At 37.6% G+C, this 16,819-nt stretch overlaps 1 protein-coding gene across 2 annotated transcripts; it reads left to right on the top strand.

Annotated features, from left to right (window-relative positions):
- Positions 1-217: 217 nt before the first annotated feature.
- Positions 218-4,763, top strand: LOC129771522 (40S ribosomal protein S9). 2 transcript variants are annotated; one of them, XM_055775262.1, is made up of 4 exons: positions 218-366; positions 1,700-1,942; positions 2,135-2,321; positions 4,484-4,763. In XM_055775262.1, exons 2-4 carry the CDS (start codon positions 1,720-1,722, stop codon positions 4,659-4,661), a joined length of 588 nt encoding a protein of 195 aa, XP_055631237.1. In that variant the 5' UTR covers positions 218-366; positions 1,700-1,719; the 3' UTR covers positions 4,662-4,763. The 2 variants fall into 2 exon arrangements, with proteins under 2 accessions (XP_055631237.1, XP_055631238.1); XM_055775263.1 differs by lacking the exon at positions 218-366 and adding an exon at positions 1,043-1,143.
- Positions 4,764-16,819: the final 12,056 nt, after the last annotated feature.

The following is a 16,819-nucleotide window of genomic DNA, read 5'->3' as shown; positions in this document are numbered from 1 at the left end:
AAATAATATCTCCCAAAAATCAACATACACTATCATACTGAAATGTCTTCACATACTTAATAATGTCTTCAAAATGTCTTCAAAAATCAAATGTCTTCACAGTAAGACAAATGTCAAAACGAAAACATATCTTCAAACCTGGCATCCCTGATGAGTACCTTCAAAAGCGCTGTAATTATTTAATTTTTTTCTTCGTGTGCATCTCGAGCAAAACATGGTTACACTTTGACGTAGACCATTAAACTATCGGCCCCCTCGATTTTAAATGTCGCTGTCGTGTCGTCAAGCTGATTTCCGTTTCTTGCTGTTCGGTCTCTTTTCATTGTCGGATTTTGGCAAGGCAACACGTTTAGTGGATGTGCAAAGGTAAATTTTGGTGTTATGTTTAATTCACTAGCGGCCCAATTCTATGTTTTAATAAGTTTACCGCAAAGTCATTGGAATAGCTTTGCTGTTGCACTCAAACAGACTCTCGCAACTTATTTTGTTTTCTTTTATTCAATGTTTCTTTTTTAGTCCAAATATCTCTATGTCTCGAACATTTACTCTTTCTCTGCGATCAATTGTTGCTCTTCCAATTTTGACTTTGAATTTCAACTCTCTACTCTTCATTTACTACTATCTACTCTGTACTTTGTTCTCTCTTCTCTCCACTCTCTGCTCTTTATTTTAAACTTTCCACTTTCTCTCCACTCTCACTACTCTCTACTCTCTACTCTTTCTACTCTCTACGTTCTCTAATCTCTTTACTCTTTTTTTTTTTTTTTTTTATAGAGGTGAGGAACGCTCTTCCAGCCTTATCTGGGAAGGGATAACCCAGACGTCGAGTGGGGATCGCACCCACAAAAACCAAGCCCTCCACTCGTAGCCTCATTCCCCCCGGGACCACATCTAGGCGACTACTTCAGGGGGCGGCTGTGCTCATGCACTTCACGAGTTTTCAACGCAAGCTAGCGTTGATCCTTCCCTTTTTCTCTATATTCTAATTCACCATTCGTTGCTCTCCACTGCGCTTATGACCATTTTGCAGGCATCCATTTACCCGTCGAGACGTGCACCGATTAGGAAGCGCCCTCCAACTTGACACGCGCCCCGTCACAGCCACCCTCGCAGGATTTCGCTTCCCAACGGAGCGCCGATTAGGTAGTGCCCTCCAACATAACGCGCACAAAACACATACACGCACATGCACGCACAAATGAACACATGTACACACGCAGACGCGCACAGTCTCACACACAAAAAAACGCATCGCAGCGGCTGACTGCTCACTCTCTCACACTGTTTTTGATTACATCAACCAACCAACTAACCAAAACACACACACCCGCAAACGCACACGCCCACGTACACGCAAACACACACACGCACACATAAACACATACACGCAAACGAACACACGCAGACGCACACACTCTCTCACACACAAAACGCATCGCAGCTGCTCACTGCTCACTCTCTCACTATGTTTGTGTTTACGTCAAGAATACGAACATTTACGACCGTTTACGACTGTTCACGACGACCGCGCTTTATTTTTTAGCGATTTTATTTATAGTAAGATATAGAACTTTAAATTCTTTATATTAGCAATGGATTCAAAAAAAACAATACTGAGTTTATTAGTGCATGAATTTCATTGTTATTTGTAGTTCTTGTCCTTTTTTATTAACTGCTCCCATTTTTGGTGTGCTTTCAGGCTAGCATCCACTCGGCAAAATGGTGAACCATCGTATTCCGTCGGTCTTCTCCAAGACCTATGTTACCCCACGTCGTCCCTTTGAAAAACCGCGTCTCGATGCGGAATTGAAAATTATTGGCCAGTATGGTCTGCGTAACAAGCGTGAAGTCTGGCGTGTCAAGTACACGTTGGCTAAAATTCGTAAAGCTGCCCGTGAGCTTCTCACCCTAGAAGAGAAGGACGAGAAGCGTCTGTTCCAGGGTGAGTTTGAATTGCTTTGGGAAAAAGGGAAAAATTGTGATGAAATTATTAGTTACCAAATATCTGACACCTCTTGGCAGAACGTTTATTTGTTGATAAGTAACTACTCTTTATATACTGAGCTTTAGTAGCTTTTGGAAGAGAATATCAGGGGTACGAAAAAACTTTATTAGTTTAACTGTTATTTTTCAGGTAACGCTCTGCTCCGTCGCTTGGTCCGTATTGGAGTCCTGGATGAGTCGCGCATGAAGCTCGATTACGTTCTCGGTCTGAAGATTGAAGATTTCTTGGAGCGTCGTCTGCAAACCCAAGTTTTCAAACTGGGGTTGGCAAAATCATACCATCATGCTCGTGTCCTGATCCGCCAGAGACATATCCGGTAAGTATTTGTCACTTCCTCCCGTGTGCAAAATGTACCTGTATGAATAATATTTTAACTGAGAGCTTTGCTTATCTGAAGTATTTGATTTGCGTTAATTCTCCAGTGAGATTTCACGACACTGTGAATGATCGTGAGTGCCACTTAGATATCGGGAGTATTCCTGTTATCTAACGCCTCACATTGAACTGCAAGCGAATTGATGTGACACCCAGCAGAGGGTTAACATAATGCAGTTTTCTCGAGTGGGACGCATTTCAGGAAGGCAAGCCTTGAGTGAGAGGATACGAAGCGGTGCAGCTGTGGTATCTGATTACTAACAAATGAAAGGTAAAATATTTCACATAACGAGGGTTTTAATTCCTAAAAGGGTGGATTCGTTCATATAAGCAAAGACGAAAACTGAATGAAGAATCGATTGAAAATGTTTTGATTTTCAAACCCAATAACCCCACGGCCACGCTTGATCCGATGCAATCCCAAATCGAATTCAAGTGCCAAAAGAGCAATGGTAACTGCTCACGTTTTTACACGTTGGGGAATAGTAAAATCTCATTAGGAACCTTTCTCCTCCTCTTTTGAAGAGAAATGGGCCGAAAAATGTGGGACAATTCACGATTGCAATAAAACTGATTTCTATTTTCGAATGTTTTCTTATTTAACCCCACGGCCACGCTTGGTTTGATACACTTCCAGATCGAATCCAAGTGCCGAAGAGCAATGGTAACTGCTCACGTTTTTATACGTTGGGGAATAGTGAAATCTCATTAGGAACCTTTCTTCTTTTGTTATGGAGAGAAATGGGCCGAAAAATGTGAGACATTTTCACATTTCTTGTGGAACTAAATATTTTCGAAAACGTCTTCATTTAACCCCACGGCCACGCTTGGTCCGATTCACCTCTAAATCGATTTCAAGTGCCGAAAGAGCAATGGTAACTGCTCACGTTTTATACGTTGGGGTATAGTAATTTCGCATTAGGAACCTTTCTCCTTCTCTTGTGAAGAGAAATGGGCCGAAAAATGTGAAACAATTCACGATTGCAATAAAACTGATTTCTATTTTCGAATGTTTTCTCATTTAACCCCACGGCCACGCTTGATTTGATACACTTCCAGATCGAATCCAAGTGCCGAAGAGCAATGGTAACTGCTCACGTTTTCATACGTTGGTGAATAGTGAAATCTCATTAGGAACCTTTCTCCTTCACTTATGAAGAGAAATGGGCCGAAAAATGTGAGACAATGGGCCTGATTCTCGAATACACTACGAATACACTTCACGGTGGAAACGGAATGAAACGTATTCGCGATGACAACGGTACAGTGTCGACATCTGGATACGAGATTAGTTTCCTACTAATTTTATCATTATAATATCAAATTATCTTCAGATGAATCTTTTGTATGAGATTATTATTATCACATGAAGAAAACAACGTTTTCCACTCACATTAAATACCAGTTTGATACGAAGAAGTTAATTTTCATTAATGATTTTTTATTTGAAAAGTGCTCATTCTGCCTGAGAACTCATTATTATCTTCGACATTTCACTAACTCGTAAAACGTAGTTCAATGGCGTGCCGTTTATGTCGTTTCCACCGTGAAGTGTATTCGAGAATCAGGCCCAATATAACAATTGCAGTAAAACAGATGTCTGTTTCCGAATGTTTTCTTATCTAACCCCACGGCCACGCTTGGTCCGATTCACCTCTAAATCGATTTCAAGTGCCGAAAGAGCAATGGTAACTGCTCACGTTTTATACGTTGGGGTATAGTAATTTCGCATTAGGAACCTTTCTCCTTCTCCTATGCAGAGAAATGGGCCGAAAAATGCGGGACAACTAACAATTGCAGTAAAACTGATTTCTATTTTCGAATGTTTTTCTTATTTAACCCCACGGCCACGCTTGGTTTGATACACTTACAGATCGAATCCAAGTGCCGAAGAGCAATGGTAACTGCTCACGTTTTCATACGTTGGGGAACAGTAATTTCGCATTAGGAACCTTTCTACTTCTTCCTTGAAGAGAAATGGGCCGAAAAATGTGAGACAACTGATTCAATGACACATAAATAATTGTATGAGTTGAAATAATTCATTGTTCTGTGATTGATTGTAATATTTCATCTTTCTATTATTTTCTCCTTTAAATGTAGCGTCCGCAAGCAGGTTGTGAACATTCCCTCGTTCATTGTGCGTTTGGACTCGCAGAAGCATATCGACTTTTCACTCAAGTCACCATTCGGAGGTGGCCGTCCAGGTCGCGTCAAGAGGAAGAACATGAAGAAGGGCCAGGGTGGCAGCGGCGGTGCCGATGAGGAAGAAGAAGATTAAACTAGGATAACATTAATAATCTATTTCCAAAGCAACAGGTTGCTATAGAGGTGATAGATTATTTATTGATGCGTCAATAAACGATGTATTGGAAAAATGTAATCAGCATTTCATTTGAAACAGTTATGCGACATTGGATAGGATGCTTTTTTGATAAAACAATTCATCAACAGAAATGGTACATTTATTTCATTATTGAAAAGTTATATATTCCGCGTTTGGAAAAGACCATCGAAATAAAAAAAATATACCGGTATTATCTCGAAAATTTGCTAATGCCAGCAACCACTGTCTAATCTCCTTCCTGTTACGTGGTCATAGGGCCTGATCACGAACGTCACTTCACGGTGAAAACGAATTGAATTGTATGCAATTTGTATACATTTCATTCCGTTTTCACCGTGAAGTGACGTTCGTAATCAGGCCCATATTTGTTTATGCGGTTTATGCATCGCGATGTCCCTCATAAAAATGGCCACTTGGGCGGCTATCGTGAAGCTGTCAGTGCGACTGTCGTAATTTTTCGCTTGGTTTGCTTCTTGCTTACTTTCAGGAGATTAGTTTGTGTTGGTTTGCGTCCCTGATATTTTCCTTTGGGAAATATTTCAGAAGGGGCGTCGCTGATTAACCTATTACTGCCCAGGTGTACAAGAATTTGATCCAAATGGCATGAAATTTTCTAGTCCATCTAGGTTTGTCCCGAAACGGGGGGGAAACGCAATATTTTGGTTTGGAGTTTTTTGGAAGTTGAGATATCTGACGTTTGAAATTTCATACGCTCATTTCATAGCCGATATAGTATAAAAAAAAAAGACGGCGCCAGTGGTTGTGTGGTTAGCGTAACAGCCTCACAATCCGATCGGCCTGGGTTCAATCCTAGCTGGCGTCGTTGGGATTTTCTGAGGCGAAAAATCTCTGGCTACGTCTTCCTTCGGAGGGGAAGTAAAAGAAGTTGGCTCGGCTCATGAGTTGTTGAGTCTGATAGGTAGGAACAGGTGGAGTCGCCTCCCTGATGTCGGTGATTGGCACTAAAGTGGCGGAAATATGCCGACATAAAACAAGCGAAGATAAAAAAAAATAGTATCAAAAATGGAAATCATTTCAATATCGACCAAAACGGTTTTATTTCATAAAATTCAACTTCAACCTCCATTTTCATGGTTTATTAGCACTTTCGTGTACTGCTGTTCTACGCATAATTTTCCCACGGTTCATAGGGATTGCACAGAACATAGGGCCCTATTCCAGAAAACGAGACGAGCAGACGAGCGCTCGTCTCGTTTGTTTTCATATTCCAGAAGCCGAGCTCGACTAAAAACAGACGAGTAGCTCGTTTGGTTCGACAACCGTTTGGCCGCGCTCGTCGATGAATCAGTCGAATCGTCTAGTTTGTTTGATGTGTTTGTTCACCTTGTTGATTGAAAGCATCGGTATTCTTCTGCTCCGCCTATATATTCAAAAATTGTTAACTTAACTAGTATTGCATAAGCAATGTATGTTTTCAACTGCAACCATCAAATTCAGTTAAGTAATTGCTAGATTTTACAGATTTTCAAATGGACCTCTTCCAAACAACACAACCAAATGTAAACATTGAACTCATATCCAGGGATGCTAGATGACTGATTTGAATACATGAACACGGCACGGAAAGGGTCTTCACATATTGAACGAAAATGAGTAATTCAAAACAACTACTTTATTGGAAATACGTATATATAGATTTAAAACTTTTCTTGATAATTCGTTGATTAGGTGAACAAACATTGCCCCCAATAAATTCATAATAACAAAACGTCTGAGTGATGAACCCATATGCTCGAAGAAAAATATCAATGGAACCTAGAGGTATATGAAACTTATTTCTTTTGTTATGTTTTTTAATATTTTGGCACTGAAAAAAGTGTATCGATTGATCAATTATAAATCTGTTTGTTGTTTTTATCGAAACAAAAACATATCTTCTCATCTGACATCACTGATCATACCGAGAAAAACTGACTGAAGTCTCTCCAGTCTACCAAATAAAACATTACTCGCGTAACTTTTGAAAAGGTCCAATGTAACATTTTCGTCAACTCGAGAAAAATGAAGTTGAAGACCCGAACATTATTCCGCGAATTGTCTTAAAAGGTATCGATCTTTATCACTACTTTTACCACTAGCAGTCAATAATAACTCTGAAAAACCAATCGTAACAGTTGTTCCGTGATTTGAGCTTAAATTTGAAGCCTCGGAGCGAAAAATGTTACATTGGACGTTTTGACTGCCCCTGTTTTCACATTGGACATATTACGTTTCACGATAAGATTTTGAAACTAACTACTGAAGAACAATCGAAACATCAGCATTTCATTCTAAAGACAGATTATTATTGTCATCACTCGTTGAATTGCACTGACATAGATAACAACACCTGAAAGAAAAAGACGGGTGGGTAATGTCGGGGACATAACCGGAGTGACGTAGGACTATACAAAGGGGACAGCTTTTGTTAAATATATATTTTAAATATATTGTGCCTATCTACCTGAAAAATGGATTAGTTTACTGTTTACTCTTTATGAATATGTTGATGGTTCTGAAAAGAACCTTTGGTGTTGTGTTTTTGTTATCACTCGATATTCCCATCTTGTTCGGTTAAACCTTCCTGTTTAGCTATTGCGTTTGCCACTCGCCACAGCTTTCACAGTTGGAAAATTTCTTCCCATCCAGCTTGTGACATATTGTTCAGTAAATTACATTTATTACAACTCGAGCACTCCGACGGCCGAAACTCTATAATCGCTGTTAGGTATACTGGTGCTCCGGCACCAATCCGTTCGGCCTAGTTACCCTTGCGGAGCAATCAGTGAATGCGGCCAACAGGGAACTGGAGATCTTCACGGTTCGAGTGAGACTTTGCCTTTCCCTTAACTTGTCCTCCTTTGTTACGTCCACGATGCCGATGCCGTACAACTACACGGGTTTACGGTTTGAAAGAAAATAAGATATTTTTTGGAGTCCGCGTGCTTTATATTCTAGCGCAATTTAAGAATTGGTGAAAATCAATAAGCTCAGAACAACTGCCAAATTCACATACTCATCAGATCCTGGCAAACAAATTATGAAAAAATCAATTTGTGTTTTATTATTATTTTGGATAATGTTTTAGAAAGCATTGAACTGTATTTCCTAAACTCTTTTTGGAAGGTTTAATGGCCCTGAAAAGCGCCTTGTTTTATGGAATGGTTCCAATTTAGAAAACTTAGTACTCGTGGTTTTGAAAAAAACCATTTCGAAAGCCCTCGATGCCGGCTTGTTCTGGATTTGCCACCAAAGCAGTTTGTATAAAGAACAAACTTTTTTCTTCTGCTACCTGATGCCGTTTTGCGATTGTGTTTGCCACTCGCCACTCGCTGCAACTGCCTGTTGTCTTGATGTCCACCGAACCGAATGTGTTCTGTTCCGATCACTTCAGCGGCCGAAACTATATAACGCCGGCTAGGTGGACTGGTGCACTGGTACTAACGCGCTCGGCCTAGCTACCCTTGCGGGGAACTCCAGATCAACACGGTTCGAACGGGATTTTGCCTTTCCCTTCACTTTTCCTCCTTTACCATGTCCAGACATGGCTGCTTGGGTTGGTTTGTTGATGTGTTGTGATGCGAACCGATGTGGTGTATGGTTTGAATGAGAATGATCGTTACTGAAGGAAGGAAGGTATTGTATTATAGAGACTTTAAACTTTTGCAGTTCATTCGTCTCTAGCCTTGAGAAAGGCCCTTTGAAAACTCTACTCTACTCTACTCCAGCGCTACCACCTCCGCCCTCTTGCCTTGAGAAAGGCACTCGATCCCTCGCCGTCCAGCTCGTCCAGCAACGATGTTGTCCAGTCGGTGTCCACACAAAGAATGATCGTTACGGCAGCGGAGCGGGGATTTTAAAGCTGACTGGCTGGCTCGAGAATTACGCATGTGTGAGACTGCGACCAATGTTTCGTTCATTTTTTCTTTTTCCTTTCCAATCGTGCTTCATTCTATTTCGCTGCTGCTCTGGTTGCCCGTTTTGGTCGGTACAATATGAGGAGCACAAAATGGACCAATCAAAAATGGGCACATAGTGCACTTTGACAATGCTTGATATTTGACAATTATTCAATTATTTATCTCAAGAAAAATGCAATGTTATTCGTTATGATAGATGCGTAGATATATTTCCTATCAATTGATGCAAAAACCTTTGCGATCTATTGAGAAATGCTCGAGTTATAAGCATTCCAAATCTTGCATTTTTTCCTACTTGTTCAGTGCCTAGATTTCCATTTCACCCCCTATATCTTCCGGTTAGACGTAGTCCTACGTCAACAAAAACTCAAAACGACCGAAGTACGACTTCGTGTTGTTTTGATTGCTTTGTTACTTCGGACGTTTCGAGCGTCGGAGGAAAGAGGCGTCTGAAGTAACAGCCGAGTGCTTAAAATCCGAATCTGTACATTGGATATTTTTTGCATCGGCGATTAAAAGATGAAGAAGATAGATACGTGAACGATTGTTTTTGTAATGCATTCAATGATTGAAAACTAATAGCGTGCATCCATTAACTCGATTTGTTTACATTTGTTACATAGGACCTTTTCAAAAGTTACGCGAGATTTCAATGGAACTCGTGTACTGGAATGAGATATTTTGCTCGTCTCGACAGTGACTGAAACCGAGACGAGACGAGACGAATTGCTCGTCTCGTTTTCTGGAATAGGGCCTTAATAGATATATATATATATATATATATATATATATATATATATATATATATATATATATATATATATATATATATATATAGCAGGTTTGTTGTTTTTCTCAAAACAAAAACATGTCTTCTCATCTGACATCACTGATCATACCGAGAAAAACTCTCTTCAGTCTACCAAATAAAACATTTCAATGAAACTTGTGTACTGGAATTGGATATTTTGCTGGTCTCGACAGTGACTGAAACCGAGACGAGACGAGACGAATTGCTCGTCTCGTTTTCTGGAATAGGACCCATAGTACAGTTATGCGTAGAACGGCAGTGTATCGGATTTAGTATCACTGAGTATGGTACCGGAAAAAGCACTCCGAAGGGTGCAAATCTACATCACGCTTCAAGCAAATATACGTCGTACATCGGTTGCAATACGCACACCTTCGTTGGGTACTAGTTGGATTCGTATTAATGAAATGATTTATTCCGTCAAATCTAACTTCCGATGAATTCGAGTGTTTAGGCTTGATCTGCATGAACTCGATCCTTGCGAGATTTATGTCACTCATCACAATTTAAGGTTATTTTTTCCCAGTTTCTGGCTATCCGCTTCTTGCTGCCCGAGGAGCATTCATGTTATTGGCCTCGTTCAATGTTGCTCTCGACATTCACTTGTTTGCCAAAACTATCTCCAGCATCCACATCGCTGTCTACACTAGATTTTCGAAAGCGTCTTCGTCCAAGTCAATCAGATAATTGTACAGCCCCTCTGGATTATCGGGAGGCTGATATATCCTATTGAGAAAAAGATATACCGTAGTTGCACAGCGTATGAAATTTCATACGCTCAAAAGTAAACATAGATTTTTTTTGCGGTTTCATAATTTTCTTCGGATTTTTTGCTAGATATCATTTTTTATAATCGTCTAGTAGTGCTGTGTCACAGATTTGAGCAATTTAGAATCCTTTAAGAGGTAAAATTTTGATAAATTTATGTTTACTTTCGCGACTCCATTAAATTCGAACTTTGCAGGCTTCAATACACAACAAAACAACACTCTTAAATTGTCATGTGGTATCATATAAAATGCGCTTAACACTTCAGTTTCATCAAAACCAGTTTTTCAAAAACAGGCATTTTTGCGTATTAAATTTATGTATGGTCAGCTGCATTCCAATAGGAAGTATCCTTTGTCGGCCACATGCACGGAGCATTGGAAACTGCAACTTCCCAAAAATGATTTGTATGCAATTTGCATACCCTTCCTTTCACTTTCACCGTGAAGTGACGTTCGTGATCAGGCCCAGAATGTAATACTAATCCTGAGCCAACCGCGAGTGATCGGTTACATATTACTAACATAGTCATAAGGCAAAAATTGTCGAAATACTGAACTCCCGCCCTGAGCTTATTGAAAAAAAACATTTCAGAAACGCTTAAATGTATGCAATTTGCAACACATGAAGTTCGAACAAGAACTAGACTCGATAATAGCGAATTCGTTTTTAAAACTGAGTCAGTGCCAAACTGACTCTGTAATAAAAAAACGTTTTCAGTTTCACGAATGCGGTGGTTTGTTGATGTGAGTTATATAGTCTGATTTGTTTATATTTGCGACGACAAATGTAAAGTGTCGACGTCTGGTGGCGATATTAGTGCTTGGAGGTAAATTTTTCTCTATCAGATCAGAAGGGCCAAGTGCAGTGTAAAAATATATAAGTTTGAATGAAAGTTTTTACTTCATATTGTTTGATTACATAATAATATAAAATCATCATTAGACACAGTTTTCGTTCAATATGTTTCTGCGATATCGGAAAAAAACCCTCTTATTTCATCACATAAAATAAATATTCGATACGTTAAAGTAAATTTTCATTCATAATTTTGATTTTGAAAGCAGGTTTATTTCACCTAAATATCGATTATTATTTTCGCCTCCCAATGAAAGCACACGAAGCTTAATGCCGTCTACGCGAATATACTCTTCAAAATCCGAATCCGAATTGGATTACGATTCCAATTATACAAAAGCAAAAGCAGCAGGTTTTCCATTTTCATAGTCTTTATTTTTAGATTTTCCAAAACAATACTCGGAACTTGACAGTTCAGTATAGTTGTATTGGTGAACCCGAGTGCCAACCCGTGAAACATCTCCGTGCGAAACTAATAGCTTTCGGGGCGAACCTAGTGCGACACAAGGTTGAAACTGAGTGAATAAGAATACGTTTTGACAGCAGTTAGTGCGGCACTGGGATTGAAACTGAACGAAAAACGAATTCGCTATAAGATTATCTCGATGTACAAAATACTGTAGAACCCCGATTATCCCCGAAATTGAGTTCCATAGTAATTCTATAGAGCATGCCGAAATTTGTCAATGAGAGGAGCAAGTGCTTCTTTTGTTTTGGACATGGCTTTCACATTATCTGACCTGGGTGGTGTGGATAGAATCGAACGAATACTGCGCAACCAATAATCGAAGCGAATGAATAATTTACGTTGATTAATCGATCCAAACCCAGAGAAAAAAAAGTAGGGCCACTGCAGTTTTATCCTGAAATTCAATCATTATCTTTGACGCTCCCTTAAACTCGTAAACGAAACTCAATGCCGTCAACGCGAATTGAGCTTCGTTTACAAGTTCAGGGGAGCGTAAACGATAATAATTGAATTTCAGGCAGAATGAACAATTTTTTGATTCCAGATGGCTTTTTAGCAAATGAAAAATATTAGTTTAACTAATTATTCCTCTCAGTATGACGATAAATCGATTAATCGAATATTTGGAGCGATTAATCGTATCGAATAACAAACTGCTAAAAACAGCCGGGTGCTATGATTGATGCTAGGATCGTTAGTAAAATCTCAAGCAGAACTGTCAGTGGGATACCCAATCCATATGAAAACAAAGGGAAAATGTCAGTGGGATACTCGACATGTGGGCTCCTGTCAGTTCATAAGGGGTTCTCTAAAAACATCACCGGCTGGCTAGAAAGTATTCGATTAGCTGATGATCGATTAATTTCAGAAATCGGGGATCACTAGATGTCAGAAAGAATCTAATAGAATTGTCAAAGGAGATCCAATAATCAGGAGGGGAAAAGGGCCTTATCCCGAATGCCACTTGACGGTGTAAACGAAACGAAGTGTCTATAACCTTGCATACAATTCATTTCGTTTTCACCGTGAAGTGGCGTTTGTGATCAGCCCCAAAGCATTTCTTTTCTTATAATAATCCACTACATAGAGAAAGTATTGTCATTACCCAGCAAACATTAAATCGCATAACAAGCGTATATATAACATCATATGCCCTAAAATTTGGTTGGCATATAATGCGCCAAACTGGCATATGCATGCAAAAGTGGAGGCCATATACATACATGGCAAATGCTTACCGAATTTGTTTGGATGAATATGCAACTTTGACCGGCTATAATAGCAATTATGTTGAAATTGAATTGCGATCTAATATGAATATATTCATGAATTTTCAAAGCACCAAATACGACTTTTGCCATACTCATATACGATTTATTACAGACATCCCAGCAAACATTAAGTCGTATGAATAGCTATAATTGGAGGCGATATACATACAACCAAGACACATTTGTATGATATATGATGCAGATAACTAGCATATACACACAAAAGTGGAGGCAATATACGTATATGCCATATTTTGTACGCATATAAAGCCATATATAACGATATGCGATGCTTTTTGGACTGATATGCGATTTGATACGACAACGTTACCACTCAACCCAGCAAACATTAAATCGTATAATTTTGCACGTGCCAAGTCTTACAAGAAATCCGAATAAATCATAATCGCATATAATATCAATCAAAGTATGTATCGTGTATATTTGAAATCGCATAAAATGTAAAAACTCGATTTTATATACCATTATCAAATTAAGTCGCATATCGGTATAATAAACATCAATTTTATGATGTACATTGTCGTAAAATATATTTAATCCGCATCATATGCGTATATTACGCTGATGCAGTTTGTGTGTCGTATAAGCGTATAATTTAAATCGATTCAGTGCTGTAGAAAATCGTGTTGCATGCTGAAGAAAATCATGAAACAGTAAATCATATTAGATCATAATAAAGGACATATTACATCATATTGAAATGTCAATGAAATGCTGATGCACTCGAAAGTTTTAACCGCTGTTGAATTAAATTGCAGATAGCCGCGCGAGATAGCTGGTGGATGATAATCCAGACGACCGGAGTTCGAACCCATATCGGAGCAGTTTTCACCAAACATCAATCTGTGTCATTTTAAACATTCATATTCCACTCCCAACACAAGTCAATCAAACAATTATTATTTCTACAAACATAAATACTCATATATAAAAATGGCGATTCGTGAGGCTATAATAAACATTTCACGAAAATATTTTGCGCCATATGTTTTTTTTTCGATGTCTGTAATAAATCGTATATGAGTATGGTAAAAGTCGCTATTATAGCCGGTCAAAGTTGCATATTCATCCAAACAAATTCGGTAAGCATTTGCCATGTATGTATATGGCCTCCACTTTTGCATGCATATGCCAGTTAGGCGCATTATATGCCAACCAAATTTTAGGGCATATGATGTTATATATACGCTTGTTATGCGATTTAATGTTTGCTGGGAATCCATCGATGACGTGGAAAATCGTGTTTTTGCATTTTATGCGATTTTAGATATATATGATCGATATTTTGATTGATATTTTATGCGATTGTGATTTGATACGAAATTATATGTGACTTATCATGTGCAAAGTTATACGATTTAATGTTTGCTGGGATAGAAAAAAAAAACAAATGGCGCACAATATTTTCGTGAAATGTTTATTATAGCCTCACAAATCACCATTTTTATATATGAGTATTTTTGTTTGTAGAAATAATAATTGTTTGATTGACTTGTGTTGGGAGTGGAATATAAATGTTTAAAATGGCACAGATTGATGTTTGGTGAAAACTGCTCCGATGCGGGTTCGAACTCCGGTTGTCTGGATTATCATCCACCAGCTATCTAGCGCGGCTATCTGCGGTTAAAACTTTTGATTGCATCAGCATTTCATTGACATTTCAATGTTCTTTATTAGGATCTAATATGATTTACTGTTTCATTATTTTCTTCAGCATGCAACACGATTTACTACAGTTCTGAATCGATTAAAATTATACGCTTATACGACACACAAACTGCATCAGCGTAATATACGCATTTGATGCGGATTAAATAAATTTAACGACAGTGTACATCATAAAATTGATGTTTATTATACCGAATTGCGACTTAATTTGATAATGATATATAAAATCGAGTTTTCACATTTTATGCGATTTCAAATATACACGATACATACTTTGATTGATATTATATGCGATTATGATTTATTCGGATTTCTTGTAAGACTTGGCAGGTGCAAAATTATACGATTTAATGTTTTCTGGGTAAAAACAAAAACAGTTGAATAAAATAACATAAACGAACTACATTTTTTCATAAATTATTGCTAGCGTCTCAAATCATTTGAATTTTGGCAGATACTTAAATTTTATTATTGTTGACATCTAAATTTCTCTAAAGTTAAATATAATTCAATTTTACTTCTCGCTAAATATTAGGTTTTATTATTCTGAATTCTAGAATTATATTATTTGAACTTTTTTCTCTCATTATAACAACAAAAATACGAGTTATACTAATTACAACATTTATTTCAAATCTGGTTTGGTAAAAGAAGGTAAATAAACAAAGCCCAAGTCACATTCAGTTCAGCTCTTTGTTTTTAAGAGGCTATAAACTTTGCAGTTTACAAAATATGAACTTTGCAGTTTACAAACGAAATCATTTGCTCCTTTTATTTTTGACAGCATGTGGAAAAATTACAGCTTGGGCAAAAATAAAAAATAATTTAATTTTTCAAGCAAAATGCACTTGAAAAATAAATTTTATTGACTCCGCATGACCTAAATTCGAATGAGTGATGGGATGGGCAGATAAAAACGAGGAAAGGAATAAAAGCATGGATAAATTGTATAGTGATTTTTTTTTCTATATTATAGTGAATTTCAACAGCTGGATCGTCATGTAACTTAAATTTTTGGAAGTATATCGGGAGTAAGAATTGAACTCGTGACCTTTAGCATGAGAGGTACGGATATTACCACTACACGGGTTCGTCTCTACAGTAGAATGATTGTATATTTCAAATTTCCCATACATTTTAAGTGACTGTAAATTAATTAATTTATAAAATATTAAATAACACGCGGAGTCAAACAAATTTATTTTTTAAGTGCATTTTGCTTGAAAACAAAAAAAAATGTTGCAACTTTTTTCCCCATGCTGTCAAACGTTTCTCCCTAAAAGCAGATAGGAGACTCGGGCTTCATTTATTCACCTTTGTGACCGAACCAGAATTGAAATAAATGTTGTAATTAGGGTAATTCGTATTTTTAGTTGTTTTAAAGTATGAAAAAAGTTCAAATAATACAATTCTAGTGTTCAGAAACTTAAACACATTTGGTAGGAAGCAAAATTAAATTACAATTAAGTTTAAAGAAGTCTAGAAGTCAATAATACTGAAATTTCAGTGTCTACCAAAATGTCAGTTGGGCTCTTTCGATTTTAAACACTAGCATTAACTGATGAGAAAATGTAGTTTGTTCATGTTATTTAATTCAACTATTTTTGTCTTTAATGACAATACTTTCTCTATGTAGAGGATTATTATAAGAAAAGGAATACTTTTTCCCCTCTTGACTATTGGATTCTTTTTGACAATCAATTTGATTCTATCCGCAAGACCCAGAAACATCTCCAAATTTACATACATCAGATGTTCTCAAAATTATTGTTTGCTTTTTTTCTTTGCTTACCACTACTTGAAAAAATCATGGAGCAATATACATGTTATTTTGTTTAAGTTGGAGAAAAAAAGCGTGCAACATTGTCCGAATTTGTGCTCACGGGGCCGAGTGGTTAGAGTCACACCTAACATGCCGGGAGTTCGGGTTCGATTCCCGTTCTGGTCGGGGGAATTTTTTATCAAAGAAATTTTCTCCGACTTGCACTGTGGTCACGCATATTCTAGAGCTTGCCACTTAGAATGCGTTCAAGGCGTGTTATTTGGCGTAGAAATCTCAACTTAGAACTAATAAAAATAACGCAAGTAATACAACGTTGAGGCGGCGAAGTTCCTCTAGGAACGGTAGTACCATTGAAGAAGAAGAAGATTGTCCGAATTCGTATGAAATTTTTATTATTTTTTTTATAAATTAATAGAAAACAGATAGATATCTTTTCCTAAAAAGTCTCATATTTTTCGTAAAAATATGTGTTTTACATGATTTCATATATTTTATCTGAATATTTACAATAAAAAGTATTATA

This window comes from Toxorhynchites rutilus, chromosome 2 (genome assembly GCF_029784135.1).
Source record: "Toxorhynchites rutilus septentrionalis strain SRP chromosome 2, ASM2978413v1, whole genome shotgun sequence".
NCBI lineage: Eukaryota > Metazoa > Arthropoda > Insecta > Diptera > Culicidae > Toxorhynchites > Toxorhynchites rutilus.
The sequence above is the reverse complement of the archived record's forward strand: the minus strand, read 5'-3'. Positions and strand labels throughout refer to the sequence as shown.

Excerpts from the sequence above, each read along its gene's own strand:
- LOC129771522 (XM_055775262.1), top strand. The coding sequence starts at position 1,720 with ATGGTGAACCATCGTATTCCGTCGGTCTTCTCCAAGACCTATGTTACC. Across the intron at positions 1,943-2,134 it reads CGAGAAGCGTCTGTTCCAGG|GTAACGCTCTGCTCCGTCGC; the intron begins GTGAGTTTGAAT and ends GTTATTTTTCAG. Across the intron at positions 2,322-4,483 it reads ATCCGCCAGAGACATATCCG|CGTCCGCAAGCAGGTTGTGA; the intron begins GTAAGTATTTGT and ends CTTTAAATGTAG.